The sequence below is a fragment of the Pteropus alecto genome, unplaced genomic scaffold (assembly GCF_000325575.1).
Source record: "Pteropus alecto unplaced genomic scaffold, ASM32557v1 scaffold76, whole genome shotgun sequence".
NCBI classification, from domain to species: Eukaryota; Metazoa; Chordata; class Mammalia; order Chiroptera; family Pteropodidae; genus Pteropus; species Pteropus alecto.
The window spans coordinates 19,235,203-19,257,051 of record NW_006443138.1 but is presented as its reverse complement, the minus strand read 5'-3'; the positions used below and the strand labels follow the sequence as shown (position 1 = coordinate 19,257,051).

The 21,849-nt window shown below is 33.2% G+C and overlaps 1 protein-coding gene and 1 pseudogene across 1 annotated transcript in view; both read right to left on the bottom strand.

Moving 5' to 3' along the window:
* Window positions 1–6,862, bottom strand: part of NTS (neurotensin) — a 9,029-nt gene extending 2,167 nt beyond the window's left edge. The window contains exons 1-3 of the mRNA XM_006923805.1: window positions 6,679–6,862; window positions 4,308–4,369; window positions 525–749 (exon numbers count right to left, since the gene is read on the bottom strand). Coding sequence (XP_006923867.1) covers window positions 525–749; window positions 4,308–4,369; window positions 6,679–6,751 — 360 coding nt within the window. The 5' untranslated portion in view covers window positions 6,752–6,862. The remainder of the gene's footprint in view (window positions 1–524; window positions 750–4,307; window positions 4,370–6,678) is intronic.
* Window positions 6,863–17,036: 10,174 nt separating this feature from the next.
* On the bottom strand, window positions 17,037–19,760 carry LOC102879794 (annotated as a pseudogene).
* Between the last annotated feature and the right edge of the window lie 2,089 nt (window positions 19,761–21,849).

The window sequence follows — 21,849 nt, the reverse complement described above, 5'->3', positions numbered from 1 at the left end:
AGAGAGAGAGAGAGAGGGAGAGAGAGAGAGAGAGGGAGGGAGGGAGGGAGGGAGGGAGAGAGAGAGAGAGAGAGAGAGAGAGAGAGAGAGAGATTCCTATTATTCTGGTTTTATTTGCCTACTATTTTAAATACAAATGGAACCTTTAGTATTTTGTGTTTGTTTATAAACACACATAACTGTTTTTTTAAGAAGACATTTGAATTCTCTAAATTTCTTAGGCATGCTACTACCACTACCACCAAAAATTGCCTAAGCATGCCATCTATTTAAGCATAATAAAAGCATGTGGATCAAATCTGCCTCTTAAGATATATCCCCCTTTTAAGATTGAAGAAAAAATATTTTGCTAAACTCCAAATATTTGAAGGACACTTTGAAGATCTGAAGGAATGTTAATCTCAACACATGGTTTCTTCTTCTTTAATATTGTAAGTCTTCCTGTTATGATAATGATCAGGCTAAAAAATTCAGTACAAATGAGAGCTAACCATAATTATACTCATATTTTCTTTTTGTTTTACCTCCCAGTGTTGAAAGGCCCTGCTGTGACAGATATTTCGGATCTGGTATACTGTCAACATTGCTTCCAAGCTAAAGCCATCTAAAGCAGTGGGGAATTTCCTTCTTGTAATAAGGTCCTCTTCACGAAACTCCTCTGTTTCCTCAGCTTGGCTGTTGAGGTTATTTATCAGACTGCAAATATTTAGCAGGGTCATTTTCCAAGATGGAACCCTTGCCTTACTGATCTGAAATATAAAAATAAATAAATAAATATTGCATTTTAATCTTATATTTTATGAATAAAAAATAAGTAATAAGAGCAGAAAAGTCATGGAATCTCTCATCAAAGGAGAACTATGTAAAAGAAACATGTAGAATGATGTTCAGCTTGGCTACCATTAGATTGGAAGACTTTTAAAAATACAAGTACTCTCAGTGGTGTACTCTTGGGGACATGAGACTCACACACCTTCCTAAATGTTCGTTGCTCTGGATGTAGATCAGTGTAATTTCTTAAAGGGTGTTTTGGCAATATGTATTAAAATTGTAAAATGTACATTCCCTTTGATTTAAATTTTATCCAAAGGATAGGCAAAGCTGTGAGTATGAACATAGTCACTGAAATGTTTTCAACAGTCTGAAGATCCTATCGACTAGGTCCCTTGGATCTGATTATTCAGCCATTGTTTCAATTTTTTCTATTATGAAAACTTAGAGGAAACATGCTTCATTGTATGGCAGCAATATCATACATCCTGCCAATTAATGAGATACTATAATACATTTGAAAAGCTCTTTAAAGAGCTTTCTAATTGAGTATTTTCCAGTGTGTTCCTAAGAATACTAGTTCTGTACTTACTGGTTTTAAAAGAGGAGTTCCGCTATCAAATAAATTAAAAAACTTGAGTTTAAAAAAAATTTCAAGGCTTCTTAAATGTAAGTAAGTATTCTCAGAACTTTTTACTTGCAAATCCACATTTTAACTTTTCATTGGTGCCAGTATAGTATCTGATGTTTCCCAAACTCATTTGACCACAGAAGGCTTTATTCATAAAGTATCTGACAAGCCTAGTATTGTCTGATTATTTTTTGGATGAGAAAACTAAGTTAATTACCTTGTTGCCTTCTGCCATGTAAAATAGGCACTATATCACTCAACGCTACTATGTAATGTCACATATTAATCTCAGTCCTACCTAGGAAGCATAGCAGAGAAAGCACTCTTGACCAAAGGATGTCTAAGTGCTCATATATTTGAGAAATTTTGAATAAATTTTAAATTATTTCACTCAGGGGAATGACAGACTCTCTCCTTGACCAAATCTGAGTCAGGCTCCTCTGAGCCTTCTTCTTGACTATGTCTAGACCTTGGGTTCTGTCTTTGGTCCACTTACTCCAGTTTTAACAAAAAGCCAGCTGAGTCGGTGTAGCAAAAATGCCTCCCTCTTGGTATTTGATCACTTTAGATATATCTGATATTTGATCAAATTTCCACTCTCAACATGAGAATCCTATTGAGTCATCTAAAAAATCTTCCTATCCTTAATGTTTCCTCTTAGGAATTTCCCATCCATTGACCCTCACCTTGCTCCACACTTGTCCTTGTTATATTTGGAGTTAAATCCAATTTCTGAAAAACTCCCATTGTGATAGCTCCTGTTGATTAAAGTTTTCCTTACTACCTTTAACAAGCGTTACAAATAACTTTTCTTTAACAATAAGCAATCTTACTTATTAAATTATTTTATACAAATGTTTAGAATAGGCCTAAGCCTACAGATAAGAAATTTAAAATATTATCTCATTGTTTTTTAAGATGAAGACAATAAGAATATCTGTGGTTCCTATTTACTATTATTTTTATTTTATTTTATTTTATTTTATTATTATTTTATTTCTTTTTATTATGGTGACATTGGTTAACAAAATCCAGTAAGTTTCAGGTATACAATTCAACAGGAAAGCATATATATATTGCATTGTTTGTTCACTGCTTATAAATTTCTTTCTGTCACCACATATTTGACTCCTTTCATCCTATCTAACTTCTCTTTTCTTCTCCTCCATACCATCTTCAGGGAATCCTGAAATATATAAAGCAATTACTAACAGAACTAAAGGGAGAAACAGACCAAAACACTATCATAGTAAGGGACCTAAATACCCCAATGTTGAATATGGACGGATCATCCAAACAGGAAATCAATAAGGAAACAACAACCTTAAATGACACATTAGACCAATTGGATATTATTGACATATACAGAGCCTTCCATCCCAAAACAGCTGCTTATACATTCTTCTCTAGTGCACAAGGAACATTCTCAAGGATTGATAACATACTGGGACACAGAGATAGCCTACTCACCATTATTTGATTTAACTTCCTAATACTGAATAAGATCCTGGTCAAATTTCTGTTTTCTTCATTAAATGGACCTGATCGATATGACTAATACTCACCACCAAAGGTGAGGGTTAGTAGTGAATCCTGGATTTCCATTAGTTCATAAATTAGTTAGTTCATTAATATTTATTAAACACTTATCATATATAAGGCATTGAGTTTGATCACAGAAAATTACAACATTCCAGCAGTTTTTTTTTTTTTTTGAGACTCTGAAGAAAACATGCAGTACAAAGTTTTGTTTCTTAATAAAGCTATACCAGAATACTAGCAAACATAATTCTACTTATATAGTGAAGATAGTTGTACCTTAAACAATTAGGAAAGAGAAACCTGACACGATGAGACTTGATTAGGAGCATTGCTACAGAAATTAGCCAGGAGTTTGGAGAACTTACTTTCTTACCATAACATCTGTTGAGTCTTCAGCTTCAGTCTCCCAGTGTTGTAACAGTGATTGCACCAGGTGACTGCCTCATCTCAAAACTTGTTTTTTTCTTTGAGAAATATCTTTTGATTGGGAACCCTATTCTCTAACTCTACATTTAGATGCACACTGATTGATTCATTCGGGGTAAATCAATATTGTGTGGTAGCATGGTAATCAAGTATATCCTAATTTAATTTTTTGCCCTTAGGTACAGGTTGGGATCTAACCTGTTTCTTGCTTTCAAAACCCAAAGAGAGGAATAATAAGGTTCGATATATCAAGTTTTACTTGATTCAATAAAAACAATGAGCAAGGACAGATAATACTTCTGTTATAGGAAGAATTTAAATCTAAGTATGGATTTAATGTAAATATCTAAGAGATTATGAACTCCAACCCCAGAATTTAAAAATAAGGAAATGAAGGCAAACAATGTCAATTGCCTGCTTGCTTAAGAACAAAAGTTCTTAAGTTACAGCTGCTGGATTAGATCTCAAAGCTTCTGTTTGCTAGTCTACTACATTTATTCATGAATTGTCATGAACTTTCATTTTTAATTTAAGAATTTCATTTTACTTTCTTCACTATAATTAAAAAAGCAAAAATATCACTTAATTTTCATATATGTATTTAACTTGAGGTCAATATACCTTTCATCATACACAATGTGACAGGAATGGAAATGGGGTTCTTTTAAATATATGTACATGTCCACATAAATAATATGTGACTATTTAATTAAAGTTACAATATATTGATTAAGAGTCACTATAATTTCTTTTCCTGTCACATCAACACCCTTAACTCTTTTGAACTCAAAGAAAAGTTTCAGAGAAAGGAAGTGCCTCCCAATGAACTTTTCTGTCTCGATGGGAAGTTATTACTATAGGAATAGGACATCATGTTTATAATGAGAGTTCAATCTTCGACTGTTTTTCAATCCTTGGTTAAAGAAAAGAAAGTTACCTTTGATGTATGCATATTGGTCAATAAATCTGCTTCCAGTGCTTTCATTTCCTCTTCTGAATCTGAGTAAAATTAAAACCACATGTTTACTATATAATCACATATCATATAATTATATTGTAACCTATAGATTTTAGATTAATCTCAAAAAATTAGTCTTAGAGGTTTATTGTCTTTCTTCTGTTTTTATTCAACTTAAAATATTAATCAGAAAAAAGTATATGTATATATTTTTTGTTTGTTTGTTTGTTTTAGGCTAACAGACAGCTAGGATAACAGAAGCTCTTCTAAGAAAATAAGCACCTGATTATATGCCAAGAGGGCTATTGATGATTAGAGTTGTTTAATCTCTAAATCTCAGAATTAAAAAAAAAAAAAAAGATTATATCTTATAATAGAAATGTCATGAAATATGCTGGTTAATTTCACCAACAATAATTTACATATATAGACTACATGCATATTAATATTTAAAAACACAACATAATGAAAAAGTGTGCATAAAAGACTTTTTAAGACAATAACAAAAATACTAAAAACCATTGCTTACTGATAATTTTAAAACAAGAAAGACATTCAAATTTAACTTGAGATGCTATTTTACAAAACACATTTTGAAAGATTTTTTTTTTAATTTAAACGAGAATTTAGAATTATGTATACTTAGCAATCTTATCACAGTCTATTAAGGAAATTGTTTAAGCAGAAGGGAAGCTATCCATCAATACATCTACAACAGAGTTAAAAATGGATTTCTGATATTTTTTAAATATCCTTTCCAGTTTCCACTAATGAATACTCTACAGAGAAGAAAAATTAGGAACTATTATAAGGTAATAAAAATAAAGTTATAGGACACTGTAATAAGATGACTTAAATCAAACTCACTGATCTATAAGTCATAAAGCAGAAGTTAAAATTATTCTATCTTCCTTGCACTCTACACTATTATTAAGAAGTTTTGTCACACTTGGAGAAATTAAATTAAGAACTAAATTACACCAGAGATCTTTTTTTTCCTCCTATTTTTAGGGGCCAAATCTGTTTTTCAAAAGGAGTTATTAATTCCTTTAGCCATTTATAAAAAAATGTATACCAAAATTCCCATAAAATTTGGCTTATTACAGCAAGAAGTTTCAAGATTTAATAAACAAAATATTTCATCAATAACCTAGTTTTTCTCACATGCTCTAAGTACACTTCTAACCTCATGTAACTATTAGATAAAATCATAACTGTAAAAAAAATTAATATTTATCTCATAAAAAATTACAAAGTTAGAAGTTCCAAGTATTTTTTTGAAGATCAAAAGAAATTAAATTTTTTTCTAAATTACATTTATATTTTTTGATAGATTTAATTTTATAATTTAAATGAAATCATAGCAGGAGTTTGAATTAAACATTTCAATGTCATTTTTATAAGATAAAAATGTATAAAACAGGTTAAATAATTTTTCCTACATTTATTTCTTGTTTTTCTTTTAATTTTGATGTAGTTTTTTTTAACATTACTGAAGTATACTGTAATCATTATATTTCATGTCACTCTTCTAAATTTAAATCTTATTTTCAAGATGAATTATTGATAGATATTTAGTAATTATATTATATGCAAAACATCCTGCAGGTAAATAATTTTCCTTAATATAGGTACACCAATTTGCCAAATACATTTTGTATCTGCTTAAACAACATGTAAAAAAATAAAATAATTAAATTAATAGGATGTCCATTTGTCACATAGAAAAACTATAAAATGTATTCACCAAAAGGACTTGGAATATTTTTGTATTTTTCTAGAAATAATTTTCTACAAATAATACTTTATTCATTTATTCATTAATCATCGATTTTCATATTGCTATCTTACCACACACACAGAGTCAGAGTTAAGAAAAATAATTTGGAAGTTAGAGAAGCCACTGCCTTCTAAGAGAATGACTGAGAACGAGATAGAGCATTTTGAATGAAATGGGCTTTAATTACGAGTTTGCACTTTGACAAAGCACCATCTCTGTACTTATTATTAAATAGTAACCAGCCTCATTTAGTTTCAGGTTTTTTGTTTGCTTTTTGTTTTCCCCTTCTGGTAGTTACATTCAAAAGAAGGGCATAAAGTATTTCATTGAAATCCCTTTTATTGCCTTGCAGATTTAAAAACAGAAAAGAAAGTGTTCAGTTCTTATAATCATAAAGACAGAGAAAGGAAATATTCAGCTTCTATCACAAAAAAAAAACAAAAAACAAAAAACAAATCCAGAATAAGGGAGAAACTCTTCTCTTTGGATACATTAACATAAGAAGCAACAAACTGCAAAAAAGGGAAAAAGAAATCACTTCAAGGAGTTGTGAAATGCAACTGAGCTTACCTGAGCACAGACTCCAGGAGCTGAAAGCCAGGAGTATCATGCATGCCAGCTGGATTTTCATTCCTGCCATCATCTCCTTGAGATTTCTAGCAAGCCAAGTCTATAAACCTCAGAGACCCACTGAAGTAAGGGCTCTCTCTAGTGCTTCCTCTTGCCTTCAGCTGACTTGGAAAGTGACTGAACTGTGAGAGATGCTTTGGCCATTCCCTATATATATATAGGCAGGAGGATGATGTCATGAGACTACAGGGATTATCTTTTCAGGATGTGCCTTCCCTTCATCCCCATCCCACCCCACCTTTCCCCACTTTCTCCTCCCCTTTTCCTTTGTCCCTCTCTCTCCTCTTACACTTCTGAAGCACGACTGAAAGTGACATCCTCTCTAATTGTCGCTGCTACTCCAGACTTCTGACTCACAGAAGGAGTAATTCAAAAGCAATTCCATAGAGAGCATCCAGGACAAGAACTTCCAGTACCGTTCTCTATTTCCTCTCATTCCCTGGCTCTAAGAAGTTGTCATTCTGATTTTGTAAAGAATGAGATCTATTATTTCCAATGTAAGCAACATCTTCAGGATGAATGTATGAAATCAGTGATTCTTTAGGTTTGGAAGTTCTTAAAGAGTTAGGATTCTTTTCTGATAACGCACTTTTGAGTAAATATGTTGTGGTTTCGAGAGTAATATAGGTTTTAGATAATATATGCTTAAAGAAGGAAGTGAAAGATAATCAGATAATCAGTTATAATATTGGAGTTAAGCAAAATAAATTATATAAAGAGAAAAAGTCAATTAAAAATACTAACAAGCACTAAGTCATAGGGCATTATTTTCTAAAAAATTAAAAGGCTTTTATTTTAAGTAACTCGGGGAATGATATACATATGCTTACTTTCGATTATATTTCTTAGGAAAACAATTTTATGTTTATAAAGTCCAACTATAAATTATTTATCTGTTAGCAGGAGGAAAATGTATCACTGTATCACTGATTGCTGTTTTCTGATACTTTCCTCTTTTTCTGTCATTCTTGTTGATATTGATTGTACAATAAATAGGATATAGTTATTGTACAATCCTCTTCTCACTGGTTATCACTATTTAATTATATTTCTTTCCCTGTTATAATCACAAAAATGAGGCAATTCTAAACAACTATCATTCACCGAAGTCACATTTCTAAGACAGTGTCTTTAAGTATTTTGTAACTTACAATGATGCTCATTCCCTCTGTAAATTCTCAAAAGAAAATTGCTAAAAACGCCTTATGGAGTGAAGCTTTTTTCTTGCATTAACTATGTCAGGATAAATAGAGTGATCTGAAAGGGGTATGCTTTCAGGAATGTGACTGTTTAAAGATAAAATTGTCTGAGATTTGTTCATTTCTTAAAGAATATCAATCATATAGTAACAATCAAGAAAAGATTTGGATTGAGTTCTATAGAGAGCTAATTTATATGGCATATAATCTATGAGATGAACTTCTCCATTTTGCCCTAAATTTAAGGAAAGAGATTAATTTAAAATATGTGATAATTATTTAAATTAGCAAAGAGTCATTTATATAATTTAATGTTCAGGAATTTAATAATAGATGATGTTTTATTACTTTTAGTTTGTTTTATAAACTAACATAAAAAATATTGAACTTGACTCATTTGAGGAACGTTTTGTATAAAGGATAAATTAACTGTCAAAGAAATGTGAAAGAACATGCATCTAAATTTTGCTTTCCTGCCACTAGGGGGCACAATAGAAGTTTAAAAGGCTTTATTTTCACTTAACTGATCACATTAGAATTCAGAGCACCTTTGTAAGAGAATCCTTTTAAAGCTACTTTTAAAGAAATTATATATTCTTTGCATGATATTTAAATTTGTTTTGTCTGTTTTTGAATTGCAAATATAATTAATAATATTTTTAAATGTGTGATAGCCTAATAATGAAAAGGAAGTGTGATTCCTATTTTTTCAAGTTATTTATTATGAAGCTCAAAGAATTGTTGACAAAATTTTTTCCTAATTAATCATAAAAAAGTAGAATAAAGAAGAAAATGAATTTTGTTTAAAGAAATCACTTGGATATTAGCTGTCATGTAAGTATTGTTTTAAATATGTGATAAATCTGAAAAAACTGGGGGAAATCGCAAATGATTCAAAATCAAATACATTCTATGCTCTATTTTCCTGTGAGGAAAAAGATGTGTAATTATTTGTGGTAAAATTATAATATATACAAATCTTATCTGTTCTCTAATTAGTATTTTTAAAAATCTGTTATTTCTTTTCGTTTTAGACCCAATGCCTTCAAGCTATAGAGAAAAAAAAAATTAAACAATTTGTTTTAAGAGGGTAGATTAGATGTGAATACTTGCCTTTAAAAAGTATTTTAAGAAGTACCCAAATGATGCCTTTAATGCAGGATTTTAGGACTTTCCTATGATTCATGGACTATTTTTACTCTAAAGTCTTTATGGCTAAAATCCTTCTAACTTTTACTTAGTTCTTGAAATAACTAATAAAGAGTATGAACATTATCTTTTAAAAATCTTCATGTGTTGGCCATCCAGTCTGAGGTCACCACGGAGTAGCTAATCTAGGTTTTACCTATTTATCTATCAAAATAGATTTATCTGGTTAATTGTAGATTGCAAGATCTCTACTGTATATAGATTTCTGAGCTCCTACTGTGACTTAATTAAGACAGTTAATAGTTAATGACTTAAAATAATCAACAGAGATACCTAAAGTACTGACAATTAGAAGGACTGGTCAGTGATTTCTTCAATTTGGAGATGGCAGAGCTCAAAACCTACTTGATGAATAGTGGTTCTTTAGTTCCACATTTCTCCCTTTACCTTCATAGGCTTCGTCACTCTGGTAGGTAGTCAGGCGTGAGCAACAGGAGCCATGGCCCAGCTTTGTAACTACAGAAACTTTCCTTGAAGACCTTCCTTAAGGACCTCCCAGAAACACCTCCCTTTTAGGGTCATAAATTACCCCAAATCCTAGAGCACAAAGTCTATACAAGCTGCTGGCTAAACCAGCTACAGATGCATGTGCAGAAACTATACCTATAACTTTTGCCCCATTATACCATCATTTTAATCTCATGACTATGCCTGGAAGTTCATGAATCTAATTATAACAGACCGAATTCTGGATAAGCACATGCGTGATAGGCAAAGCATTATATAGCAGCCAACTGTCAATCAAGGCGACCTCACAGATGGATCATGTAGGCCTTCCCATCAAGGCCCAAATATAAACAGATCTTCCCATCTCTGTATTGTTACTGGAAACCTGCTCCACTCTTTGAGACGTACTATCTTATCTCTTCACCTCCTAATTTCCACAGGGCTACAGCCTTCTTTAGTGTGGCTCATCTCCTTCTAAAATGTACTTTCAATACATTTTACTTTTTCTAAATCTCAATGACCTGTAATTCTTTGCTGCATTGGAGGAGAAGAAACAAAGGACAACACAAAATGCCACCGTCCTCCTCCTTCTCCTCCCCCATGCCACTGGGGCGACATTGGATTTCACATCACCCCAGTTGTGACAATCCATTAACAGATACCTGGACTCTCCAACCTTTTTAAAATTTAATACCTAACACTGAACCTATTGTGTTTCTACTATCTGGAATCTGTCCTCGGTCTTCCCTTTGACTTCCCCGTCTCTTATTTTCTGACGTTCTCTCTCATTTTTTAAAAAATCGTATTATATGGCCTAATAAAAGTAAACTTTCTAAGTTTGAATTCTGAAGTAGTCTCATTTACTTCTGTTATTCCCAGTTTCTGCTAAATGCTCATTCGCTTGTGGTAATCTGTGAAGGAAAACAACTTGCCATCTCCAAATATGCCTCTTTGTCATATTGATTATCTTGAGCTGGTTATTTTTAAGAAACAGCAAACACAGGAAACCCTCTGAAAACCAAAGAGAAGTTATCTTTTTAAAAGAAACATTTACATCAATAAGGAAATCTCCATTCCTAAGGATGCCCCTCTTTGTACTTGGAAGAGAAGAATGACTAGATCTTTAGAAACACTTATCAATGGAGAAGGGGAGGATGAAAATCTGCCTAATAATCACACCCCTGTTTACTGTCCTTTTCTTAGTAACCTTCTATAACTGGCTTCCCCCATCCCCTCAACATCTTCTTTTGTCTTTAGCTGGAGATGGTACTTAAGGTGGAGGCTTGAGCCATTTAGGAGAGTTACTCAGTTTTCCTGGGTATCTCTCATGTAAACAGGAGATACACACGGTATTAAACTTTCTATTTTATTTTCTCCTATTAATCTTTTTGTTACAGAGGGATCTCAGCCAAGAACCCAGAAAGGCAGAGGAAAAGCTATTTTTCCTCCTCTACAACTAAATTTCTAGAAGGAAAGGACTCTCACTCATTATTGTATGACCTCTTGCAAGATTTATAATCCTTAAGTGTTTAAAATGTGTTTACTAAATTAAATTGAAATCATAATTATTTTAAATTTTAACATGTTTTTCCATGTTTCCATTTGTAACATTTCTTTCAGCCACATCTCTACTTTGATTTCAATTATTTAAAATTTCTTTTTTTTATTATTAATCTTAATATTTGTTGTGAGCCTTTATCTAAGTCAGTTTTCTCAGTCTTTTTTCTAGTCATTCTTTTCCTCCCTGACTGGGAAAGTCAGCCTTAAGAAGTTATTTAAGAACAACGCCCTGGAATCATGTAAATTTGTCAGCTGAGTGCTAGGCAAACTCATTAGAAAAACTTGCTGTCTAAATAAAACTTTTGATTCTGTTAGGTAGCTAGTCAGACATGAGCAATAGAAAGAAAAATGAATAGGGGCCCAGCCTAGAGACCTCCCAAACAACACTCCAATGGTAGTAGAATTCTAGGTATGCTCATGAGCACTAGACAAAGAGTTATATAGCAGCCAAGTATCAATCAAAATGACCTCACTTCCATTCATCTAGGCATGACTTTGGAACCAGCCATCAGGGCCCAGATAAAATGCAGACATTCTTATTTCTGGTTCCTTTTTGCCCTTTTTGCCCCTTTGTGGCCTTTTTGTGGTCCCTTTGTGTTGGTTATTGTGTTTATAGTGCTCTGTTTCAGCTCTTCACTGGGACCATGTGCTTCTTTGGAGTATGCTTTGTCTTTCTAAAATATACTTTTAATAAATCTTTTCTAAATCTCACTGACCAGTGATTCTTCACTGCCTCAATGAGGAAGAACTGAGGAAAAATGCTAACTACACTTCCGCGCTGTCATTATCCCTCTTCCTCCCCGCTGCCATTAGGGTGACACCGAACTCCCATCAGCCCCAGTGGTGACAATTCCTCCAAATTTATGCTAGATAAATTGTGGGCTTACTCTGTTCATCTAAATGAGTCTCTGGTTTAGAACTGTAACTCTGATTCATCTGAACAAACAAGGATGTAAATCTCTTTGTAAACTCAATTGATTTTTCTATTCAATTAAAGTCCATTTTCTAGACATACAGATAGTTATATGCACATACACACCCATACCCACATAAACTTTCTTCCTCACAGAATGCCTATAACCCAGAACTTGGAGACTTAGGTAAATATATACCAAATATCCAATTTCCCAATCTATGTGTAATCATGATTTGCCCATAATATCTGTAAATTCCCTGATCATTTCCCTTTAGTTCTTCCTGACTCTGCTTTTGCATCTTTATAGGTAATTAACTTGAAAAAAAAAAATGATGATAGATTTCTGTAATCAAAATATATTTTACAATTTAAACTCCAATCATAACACAAGCTTTCCCTGGGATTTACATGGTAACTAGTTGCAATATCTAAGGAAAGATGCTCCACTTTGTAGTTACTGCTAATCTCACTTATAATCTTATTTCTCATATCTAAAAAAAAAAAAGTGAGATGTTCACAAGATTACTGTATACTATGTGTAATGCTCAAGTAATTGTCTTTATAAGCCTCATTTTTGTGTAAGACCAAAATAAAAGCATTAAAGAGAGAAAAATGTCTGTTTCTTTTTATAAATTAGACTGTAATTATATAGAGTAAGAAATGAGATGAATTTTCAGAAAGAAATTTTCCTTTTATTTTTATGTTACAAAATCTAAGAAAATTCTGTAGCGCCTATAATACCCAAACAGAGCAAATACTTTTAAGCTACTACTTACCAGGAGCAGATTCAGTGAAAAGCTTTTTCTTTATCTTAAGAAGATATTTGATGTTGAATTTAGAATATCATAATTTATATTATTAGCTCTCCTTGGTCTTATTTTTTTGTTAACTTACATCCTTTCCCTATAAATTCTTATAATCTCAAGGCTTTGAACTTTATCTATTCCCTAATTACCTCCCAATTGGCATCTCCAGCTAACCAAACTATATAACCAATCACATCTTCAGCAGGTTTACTTGAAGGATCATCATTAGGCAAACTTATTGCCCAAAATAAAACTTTTGATTTCTCCTTTTCTAAAAATATTCTCTTCTTTTAGTGTTCTCCTTTTCAGTAATTAAAACCATCATTCTTTGAGTGGCATAAATCCAAAAACTAGAAGTCATTTCCGATGTTTTTTTCTCTTCACCCACAGTTCCTAGTTTCTAAGCTCTGTCATGCAGATCTGACACTAAAATATATTCCAAATCTAAGTACTTTTTCTCACTCCATTATCATTACCCAGGTCCAAGCCATCATTGCTCCCCTGAGCTGCATGCAGCAAGACTACTTTCATAGTGTTCCTCCCAACAGTCTTGATCCATTTTGATACAGTTACTATGTAGCAGCTGGAGAAATTATTTTAAAATGTAATCTATTCTTGTTTCTCTCTGTTTAAAATCATCCAAGTTTTTCCTATCATACTTAGAAGAAATTCCTGACCGTGGCCCTTATTATCTTGAGTAAATCTCTGCTTCTCTCTCCGCTGTCACATCCTGCCATTTTCCATTTCTGTCTCTATATTTTAAGCACTCTGGTCTTCGGGCTTTTTTTCCTCAAACATGTCAACCTTTTCCTCAGAGATCTTCAATAAACACTGAAAAATACTGTATATTCCACCTACTCTGCCTCAAAGAGTGGGAATACACCTTCCACTCTTTTGACAGTGACCTTGGCCACGAGGCTTGCCTTAGCCAATGGGATGATAGCAGATGTAAGGGAAACAAAGATGTGATATGTGTTTGACGCATGGGGCTTGCCTGCTTGCTCTTCTGCCACTGCCATAAGACCTTTTCCTGGATGGTCCCAAAATAAGGACAAACACAAATCAAGGCTGAACTAGCTGTCTCTCAAATCTGCAGTGTGAAGCAGAGCTTCCAGAGTTTAAATCAGGTTCACCCTGGGTCACTTACAGACATATAAAAATTAAATGATTTGCTTTAAGTAACTGAGTTTTAGAGTGGTATGTATTGCAGTATTTTTGTGGCAATAGTTGACTGGTAGAATCGACATTTTAAAACCCATCCTACTGCTAACGCATTCAAATTCTGTAGTCTTTATTTGTCCACTTATTTCTTTATCTTTTGCGAGTAAAAGCAACATTTTTTTGTCTTGTTTCTTCTATCCTCAGAAAACACAAAATGATGCTTCTCTAAAGTAAGAATTCAGTAAATATTGTTAATTGGATAAATTAATGAACTAATGAAACTCTAAGCATCCTCTCTGATGGTTTTAGGGTAGCTATTTCTCCCTTACCTCTCACAAGGATATTTTTATTCTTCAGTCTGTGAACAATGAAATCCAGGAAGCAAATTTTCTTTTAGAGAAATTCCTAGTCAAATGGTCCAAGAGAATGCTTTCCTTCAAAGGACTCTTGAATGTTATTTTAAATTGCAATTGACATTTTATAAGTTACCATTAAAGAGAAGTGGGAGTATGGTGGTCCTAAAAGCACATGTTGATGCTGCCAATTTGTGAGCCGATTTAGACAGAAAGTGTAGGTGGGGGCAAGTTGCTGGAGGCAGAGGGCTAAAATAAACAATACAGCATTCTGAGTCCAGAAACAGCCACTGTAACTAATACCACAGTCCTCATAGTAATATAAAAATTAAACCTGAAATTTATTTATTGAAAACCTACTCTATGACAGGCACTGTGCCAGGTTAATTTGATTTCACATAACATAGTATACTGCAAAGTAGAGTTCACAGAACGATATTATTCCCATTGTGTAGACTAAAAAAATAGATAAAAAGAGCTGTAGAGAGTTTAAATAAGGGTAAAGTGACTTAATAAGTAGAGCTTGGATAGGACTAAACAATGCTCTCATTTCTAAAGCAACAGCTAATCTTTGTAATATTAATACCGGATCCAAGAACAAGTCCTAGAATATCTTGTATTAACAAGTTATAGAAAACATTATGGCAAATAATGGAGAGGTTAATACTTTTAACCTAAAAGTACATTTAGCAAAAGTCAGATTGGATTCTATTTTCAAATTGATTCTAATTCATCAGTTTAACCTTGTTTTTTCTCCCTTTCCAGGCTTAAGTGTATTACATAATTAAAAAAATAAATAAGCTATTTATCTCAGAATCCTCCTTATTATAAAGATTGTGTAGAACTTAAATGGGCTCTACATGCATTGAATTCTTTTAGCTGTGGTGGAAGATTAGAAAATATGAGAGGAGAATCAGGAAGAAAGTGAGATTGTAGCCCAAGGAGAGTCAAGCCGAATGGCCTGGGAAAGAGATCATTTCCTACTTTGTACTCTAGGTAAAGGCACTAGTATGTGTAGAATGAAAATTCCAGACAGGCACTCTTGGGGGTAGTAGGCTACATTTTAATGTTATCCTGATTCATTAAGCCAAAGAATGCTGGCGCTGAAAGGGGTTGTATGGAACAACCCCATGGTCTTGTCCTTTAATTTTACAGAGAAGGAAACACAGACCTAGCTACTCCAAGTGTGTTTCAAATTTCCTCCACATTCCAACTCTTAATTGTATTGTTCTAATTGCTTTGAATTTAACCACACTTCTTATTCCAGAGAAAGGTTATTCTCTAACATCAGTCAAACTATTTTGAGAAGTTGTCTTCTGTGAGTTCCTCGATTATTAGTACAGCATCCCCACAAGTTGGAATACATCCAAAGGGTATTAGTCACTATAAAAAGGACTTTCCTTTTAGACAGATCTCTCTTTGTCTTTTTCTGTTACATAATATCTTGCTTTTGACATTATCAGTTTCCATCGTTGCCTTTTAATAAACACAAATCGTTTATAAACACAAATGAGTTATGGATTCTCTACTCATGATTTTTTATCCCCTTTCACTGTATAATATCATCATATTTTTTCTATGTCTTCTCTGGACCTGAACACAGCAGACGAACATGGTCATAAATCAGGAATATATACTCAAATGTCTACAAGGACCAGGCAGGTAACATGTCCTATTTAAGTCTCTTTTAAAGGGGCCACCTGCTTGCTACTGAGCTTCAGATGATTTTTCTCCATGTGGAAACACAGACACAAGATGGTAGATTTTCCAATTTTTTAGCATTTTCCAGAAATTCAGATTTTTATGGAAATGTTACTGTCTTTAAATACAAATATTAGTTCAATTTTTTTTTTTTTATTTTATCATGCTCAGCAGACAAATTGAAATGTTGAATTTAGCCTCAAAAGCCACCACTTGGCTAGTCCCTGGTTTAAATCCTATTCCTATAACTTTCTACCTTTGTGGCCTTAGATTTTAATTCTCTGGGCCTCTTTAATTATCTGTAAAATAAAAATAATAATTACTGTCTAAACTATGGTAATGTGCATTATATTTGTTCCTATATGGTACGCATCTATCACAAGGTATCTGTATAACAGGCATTCAGTGTTAGCTTGTGCATCTCATTGTAAGCTGCTCATACTCCTATTTATTTTTAATTTATTTTTAATCTTTCAATTACAGTTGACATTTGTATAACTTACAAAGTGATCCCCCCAAATAAGTCTAATACCCCCTTGACACCATACATAGTTATTAAAATAGTATTGACTATATCTCCTATGCTATACTTTACATTCTCATGACAATTTTATAACTGCCAATTTGTATTTCTTAATCTCTTCCAACCCCTCTTCCACCTGGCAACCATCAGTTTGTTCTCTGCACCTATGTCCTCCCATTCTTATTTCCCTTGTTTTCTAATTTACATTTATATTCCTTTCTTTTTAGTTTAAATACATTTTATTTTTAGACAAACTACACAAGTTTTCCTTAAAAACAATGCCTCTGCTCCAAATAAATCAAGATAAAAATAAATGAAGAGTTCAAGATAACATTAGCCTCATTTGTCCGACTCCTGGTGTGTGGATGAAAGCAACAGCCAGCTATGATGATGACAGCTGATAGATCCAAATGGCCAAATTTGTTAACATTTTTCCATTTCTAAATCTTCCTTAAAGAAAATTATATATGGGGTCACACCATCCTCACGGTAGTTCAGCAGAGCAACCTTGCCATCTGGATTCATGTTTTCACCAATAAAGAACTAGTAGTTTTTTTTTGTTTGTTTTTGTTTTTGTTTTTTTTTTAATTAGCAAGGATGTGCTTGATTTGCGTTGTTTTTGTTTTTGTTTTTGTTTTTTTTTAATTAGCAAGGATGTGCTTGATTTGTTCTGTAGCCCCACTCATAAAAGGCTTTACTCTTTCTGATTTCTGGTCTTCAAGTTGATTGACTTCATGTAATCTTTGATGTAGTTCTTGTAGGCTTCTTTTGTGAGGCTAGTTTTCCCCTTGATGGTTTCCGAAGTGATGGTTCATGACAAAACAGACACCAGTGATTATCAAGCCTCGGTATCTTCGCCTTCCCAGCCTTCAGCGGAGGCGTTTGCACAAATGAGCAAGTTATCAATGTTACCCTCTGTCCTGCTGACATCTTCCTCTCCAACTCTAGGCACAGCCATCCAAGATCTCCCAGGTCTTGTAGATGTCGAGGAACATTTCATCATAGCTGATGAAGTTCCCGTGTCTGGTCGTGATTGCGACTGGAAGGAGACAGCGGCGGCGCTGGCTTAGCAGGAGCCTGGAGCTCAATGCAGCTGGAGTGGTGCTCAGAAATGTGGGCGGAAAAGCTATATTCCTTAATCTTTTTAAATCATTCCAGGATCTGTTCACAAAATCTTAAATTAGACTTCATCTCAGAGATTGTATGTGAACATTATTCGTCTCCCTTCTCTTCAAAGTTGAATGTTCTTTTGCTTCTTTGCTTTCCAATTTCAAGGTCTCTTAATGGTAGTACAACATATAAATTTTGTCCCTGCGTGGCTTGTTTTTTAATTGCAGTATAATTTACATGCAATAAAGGGCATACACTCTAAATATAGATTGATGAGTTTCAACAAATGTTTAAATTTGTGTAATTCAAAACCCAATAAAGATAAAAATCATTTCCTTCACACCCCCAAATTTTCTCATTTTTTCAGGGGCACACTCCCTGTGAATTTCTCTGACATTACAAACAGTTAATTTTGCTATTATCGATCTTCATATAAATGGAATCAAACATTGGCTACTGTTTTGTGATGTCTGCTATTGTTTAACAGAATGTTTTGAGGATTTGACTTTTGTTATTACAGACATCAGCAGTTTGTATCTCTTCATTCCTATTATTCTAGTGTAGAAATATACTATAATTTGTTCGTATGTTCTCCTGTGAAAACTCTTGTGAACATTTAGATATAAGTATTTTCCTGGGCATACATTTTCATTGTTTTTGTAAAAATACCTGGAATAAAAGTGCTGGATTATAGGGTAAGGCGTGTGCTTAACATAAAAAGAAATTGCAGGTTTCCTATGTGATTGTATCATTTTAAAAATACCACCAGCAATATCCTTGCTAACATCAGGTACTGCCTTTCTTTTGAAGTTTAGTCAAGAAAACCAGGGTGAACGTGGAACTAGGCTCATGTGTTGTCCTTCTTTCAGGAATTATAGTTATATGCTGTGTTTTCCCCAAAGCCTGAAAAAAATCATTTCATATATTTTATCTTATTTTGTTGATTTCTATGGCAGGAAGATAAACCAGATATCCATTACTCTGCTGTGGCCAGAACTGGCAGTATATATACATCATTATTGCAACTCCTCAAAAGCTAGTTGCTTTTCCTTTCTTCCAATTCTCATTTCCCACTCTTCAATTCCTGCAAAATATTTAGTATTTAGAACTCAATCAAATGGAAATATCAATGAACCAGAAATAACTAAGCAATACTTTGATTGAAACAAGATAAATGGCAACAACCAATCTGATATAAAGGAATCCGTTTTTCAATTATTCATTCATTTTTTTTATTAAACATTATTGGAGTGACACTCATACAATCAAATAAGTTTCAAGTGTACAGTCCAATAGTATGTCATATATATTGCATTGTGTATTCACCACCCAAAGTTAGATTTCCTTTCATCACCAAATATTTGATCTCTTTTACTCTTGTCTACCACATCCTGCTTCCTATGATAACCACTAATCCACTGTTCATGTCCATGATTCTGTTTGTCAGGTTTGTTTGTTGCTTTAAATTTTATATGTCACATATGAGTGACATCATATGGTTGTCAACTTTTTCTGTCTGACTTATTTTGCTTAGCATGGTTATCTCAAGATCTATCCATGTTGTAGCAAATGGCAGTATTTCATCTTTTCTTATGGCTGAGTAATATTCCATTGTGTGTGTATACACACACACACACACACACACACACACACATATACACACACACACATAGATGATATATAGATGACATATATAGATGATATATATAGAGAGAGATGATATATATATAGATAGAATATATATAGATGATATATATCATCTTCTTTATCTAATCTGCTATCATAGGACACTTTGGTTGCTTCCATGTCCTGGCCACCATGAATAATGCTGCTATGAAACATTGGGGTGAATATATTTTTGTGGATAAAAGTTTTCAGATTTTTTGGGTAAATACCCAGAAGAGGGATTGCCGTAATTCTATTTTTATTTTTTTGAGGAAACTCCATACTGTTTTCCATAGTGGTTGTACCAATTTACATTCTCACCAGCAGGTATAAAGGTTCCTTTTTGCCCACAATTTCTCCAACACTTGACATTACTTGCCCTCTTGACTATAGCCATTCTAACAGGTGTGAGATGGTATCTCATTGTGGTTTTGATTTGCATTTCTCTAATAGTTAGTGAAGTTGATTATCTTTTCATGTCTGTTGTCCACTCAAATGTCTTCTTGGGAGAAGTATCTGTTCAGGTCCTCTGCTCATTTTTTTATTTGGATTTTTTTTATGAGTTATTTTTATATTTTGGATATTAGGCCCTTACCAAAAGCATTGTTTGCAAATATATTCTCCCATTTGAATGGTTCCCTCTTTGCCTTGTTGATGATTTCTTTGCTGTGCAGAAGCTTTTTCATTTGCTATAGTCTCATTTATTTATTTTTGCTTTTACTTCCTTTGACTTTGAGGTCAAATTCTTAAATCGTCTCTAAATCTAAAGTCCATAATTTAGTACCCACATTTTCTATGCAATTTATTGTTTCAGGTCTTATATTCAGGTCCTAGATCCATTTTAAGTTAATCTTGGTGTGTGATGATAGACAACAGTTTAGTTTCATTCTTTTACATGTGGCTTTCCTGTTTTCCCGGCACCATTTATTAAAGAAGATTTCCTTTCTCTATTGTATGTTTTTGGCTCCTTTAAAAAAAATATTTGCCAATATATATGGGGTTTACTTCTGGACTCTCAATTCTGTTCCATTGGTCCGTGTGTCTGTTTTTCTGCCAATACCATTCTGGTTTGATTATTGTCACTTTGTAGTATAATTTGAAGTCAGGCAGAGTACTACCTCTGGACTTGTTCTTTTTTCTTAAGATTGCTTTGGCTATTTAGGGTCTTTTGTGTTTCATTTATTTTTAATTCATCCATTCTATTTATATGTATTGAATACTTACTGTTTGTAAAGCACAGAGATAAATATTGAGGGTTGCACAATGAATAAGAGAGACATAATTTTTTTATTATGATTTGTAGAGATAAATCCTGAAAAAAATATCTCATTGTGAAAACAAGAACATTACAATGGACTAGATGCCAAGACTTTTCTTTGGTTGACATCTATCTTGATGAATTCACCATGGTTTAGGATCCAGAAAACTGATCTTGTCTTAGTTCTAGATATAATCAAGTCCTCGGCAAGTAATTAATGGTAACTGAGCTCACTAGAGAGTAAAGTATCTTAATCAGATTAGCAATTTCTTAATTTATATGAAGATCTCTACCATAGTGTCTGTTCTCACACCCTCAGGTCAAGGCATTCTTTTATTGTACACAAGACTACTATAATTAGAAAATGTTTCGTGAGAATGACATCAGCACAAAGACTGTTAAATGATAAGAATAGTTTCTGGCACCAGGCTCTGATAATCTAATGCTTCATCTCCACAGTGATAATAGCTAATGTTTATTGAGCCATACTTTCTCACAACATTTCAATGTGGTACATAAGCTTATAATCCCTGTTTTACAAACTAAACATTGAGGCACGGAGAGTTTACGTAACTAGAAAGTGTCAGAGCTGGGATTCAAACACACAAAGTTTGGCTCGAGTCCAGTTCTCAACTGCTCTGAAAAATCCAGAACAGCAAGATCAGATATACTGATGCTTGGAATCGGTAGTATATGTGTTGAGATTGCTTGAACATGCCACTTCTTTGTCTCTATTTTTCTGTTTCCGCGGCTGGTTAATATATCTTTGACTAAGACATCATTTCTTTAGCTATGATAATGAATTAAATCACCTTTCAGTGAAGTGTGTTAGGTGGCTTGGAATAACTTTTCTTAATTCATTATTATAAATCTATAGAGAGATACCAACCTGGAGCACTGTGGTTAGGGTTTGCATTTAGAAATATTACATTTGGCTTTAGCATTTTAAAAATTTTAATTTGTTGTCATACATTTAACATGGCGTGATTTCACATTTTAAACAATTCAGATTTTCATGGGTTCTCTTAAAAAAAATATCAGGAAATTAGAAGTAATGGACTCACATTCCACATGGTGGCAATCTGCTGGAGTTCTGCAGGGGCTATATTCATGAGCAACACCTGCTTAAGGACTTTAGGCATTTTCATTAGTAATCCTTGATATGCAATTTAACATGAAGGAAAATAATTACTAATACCATTT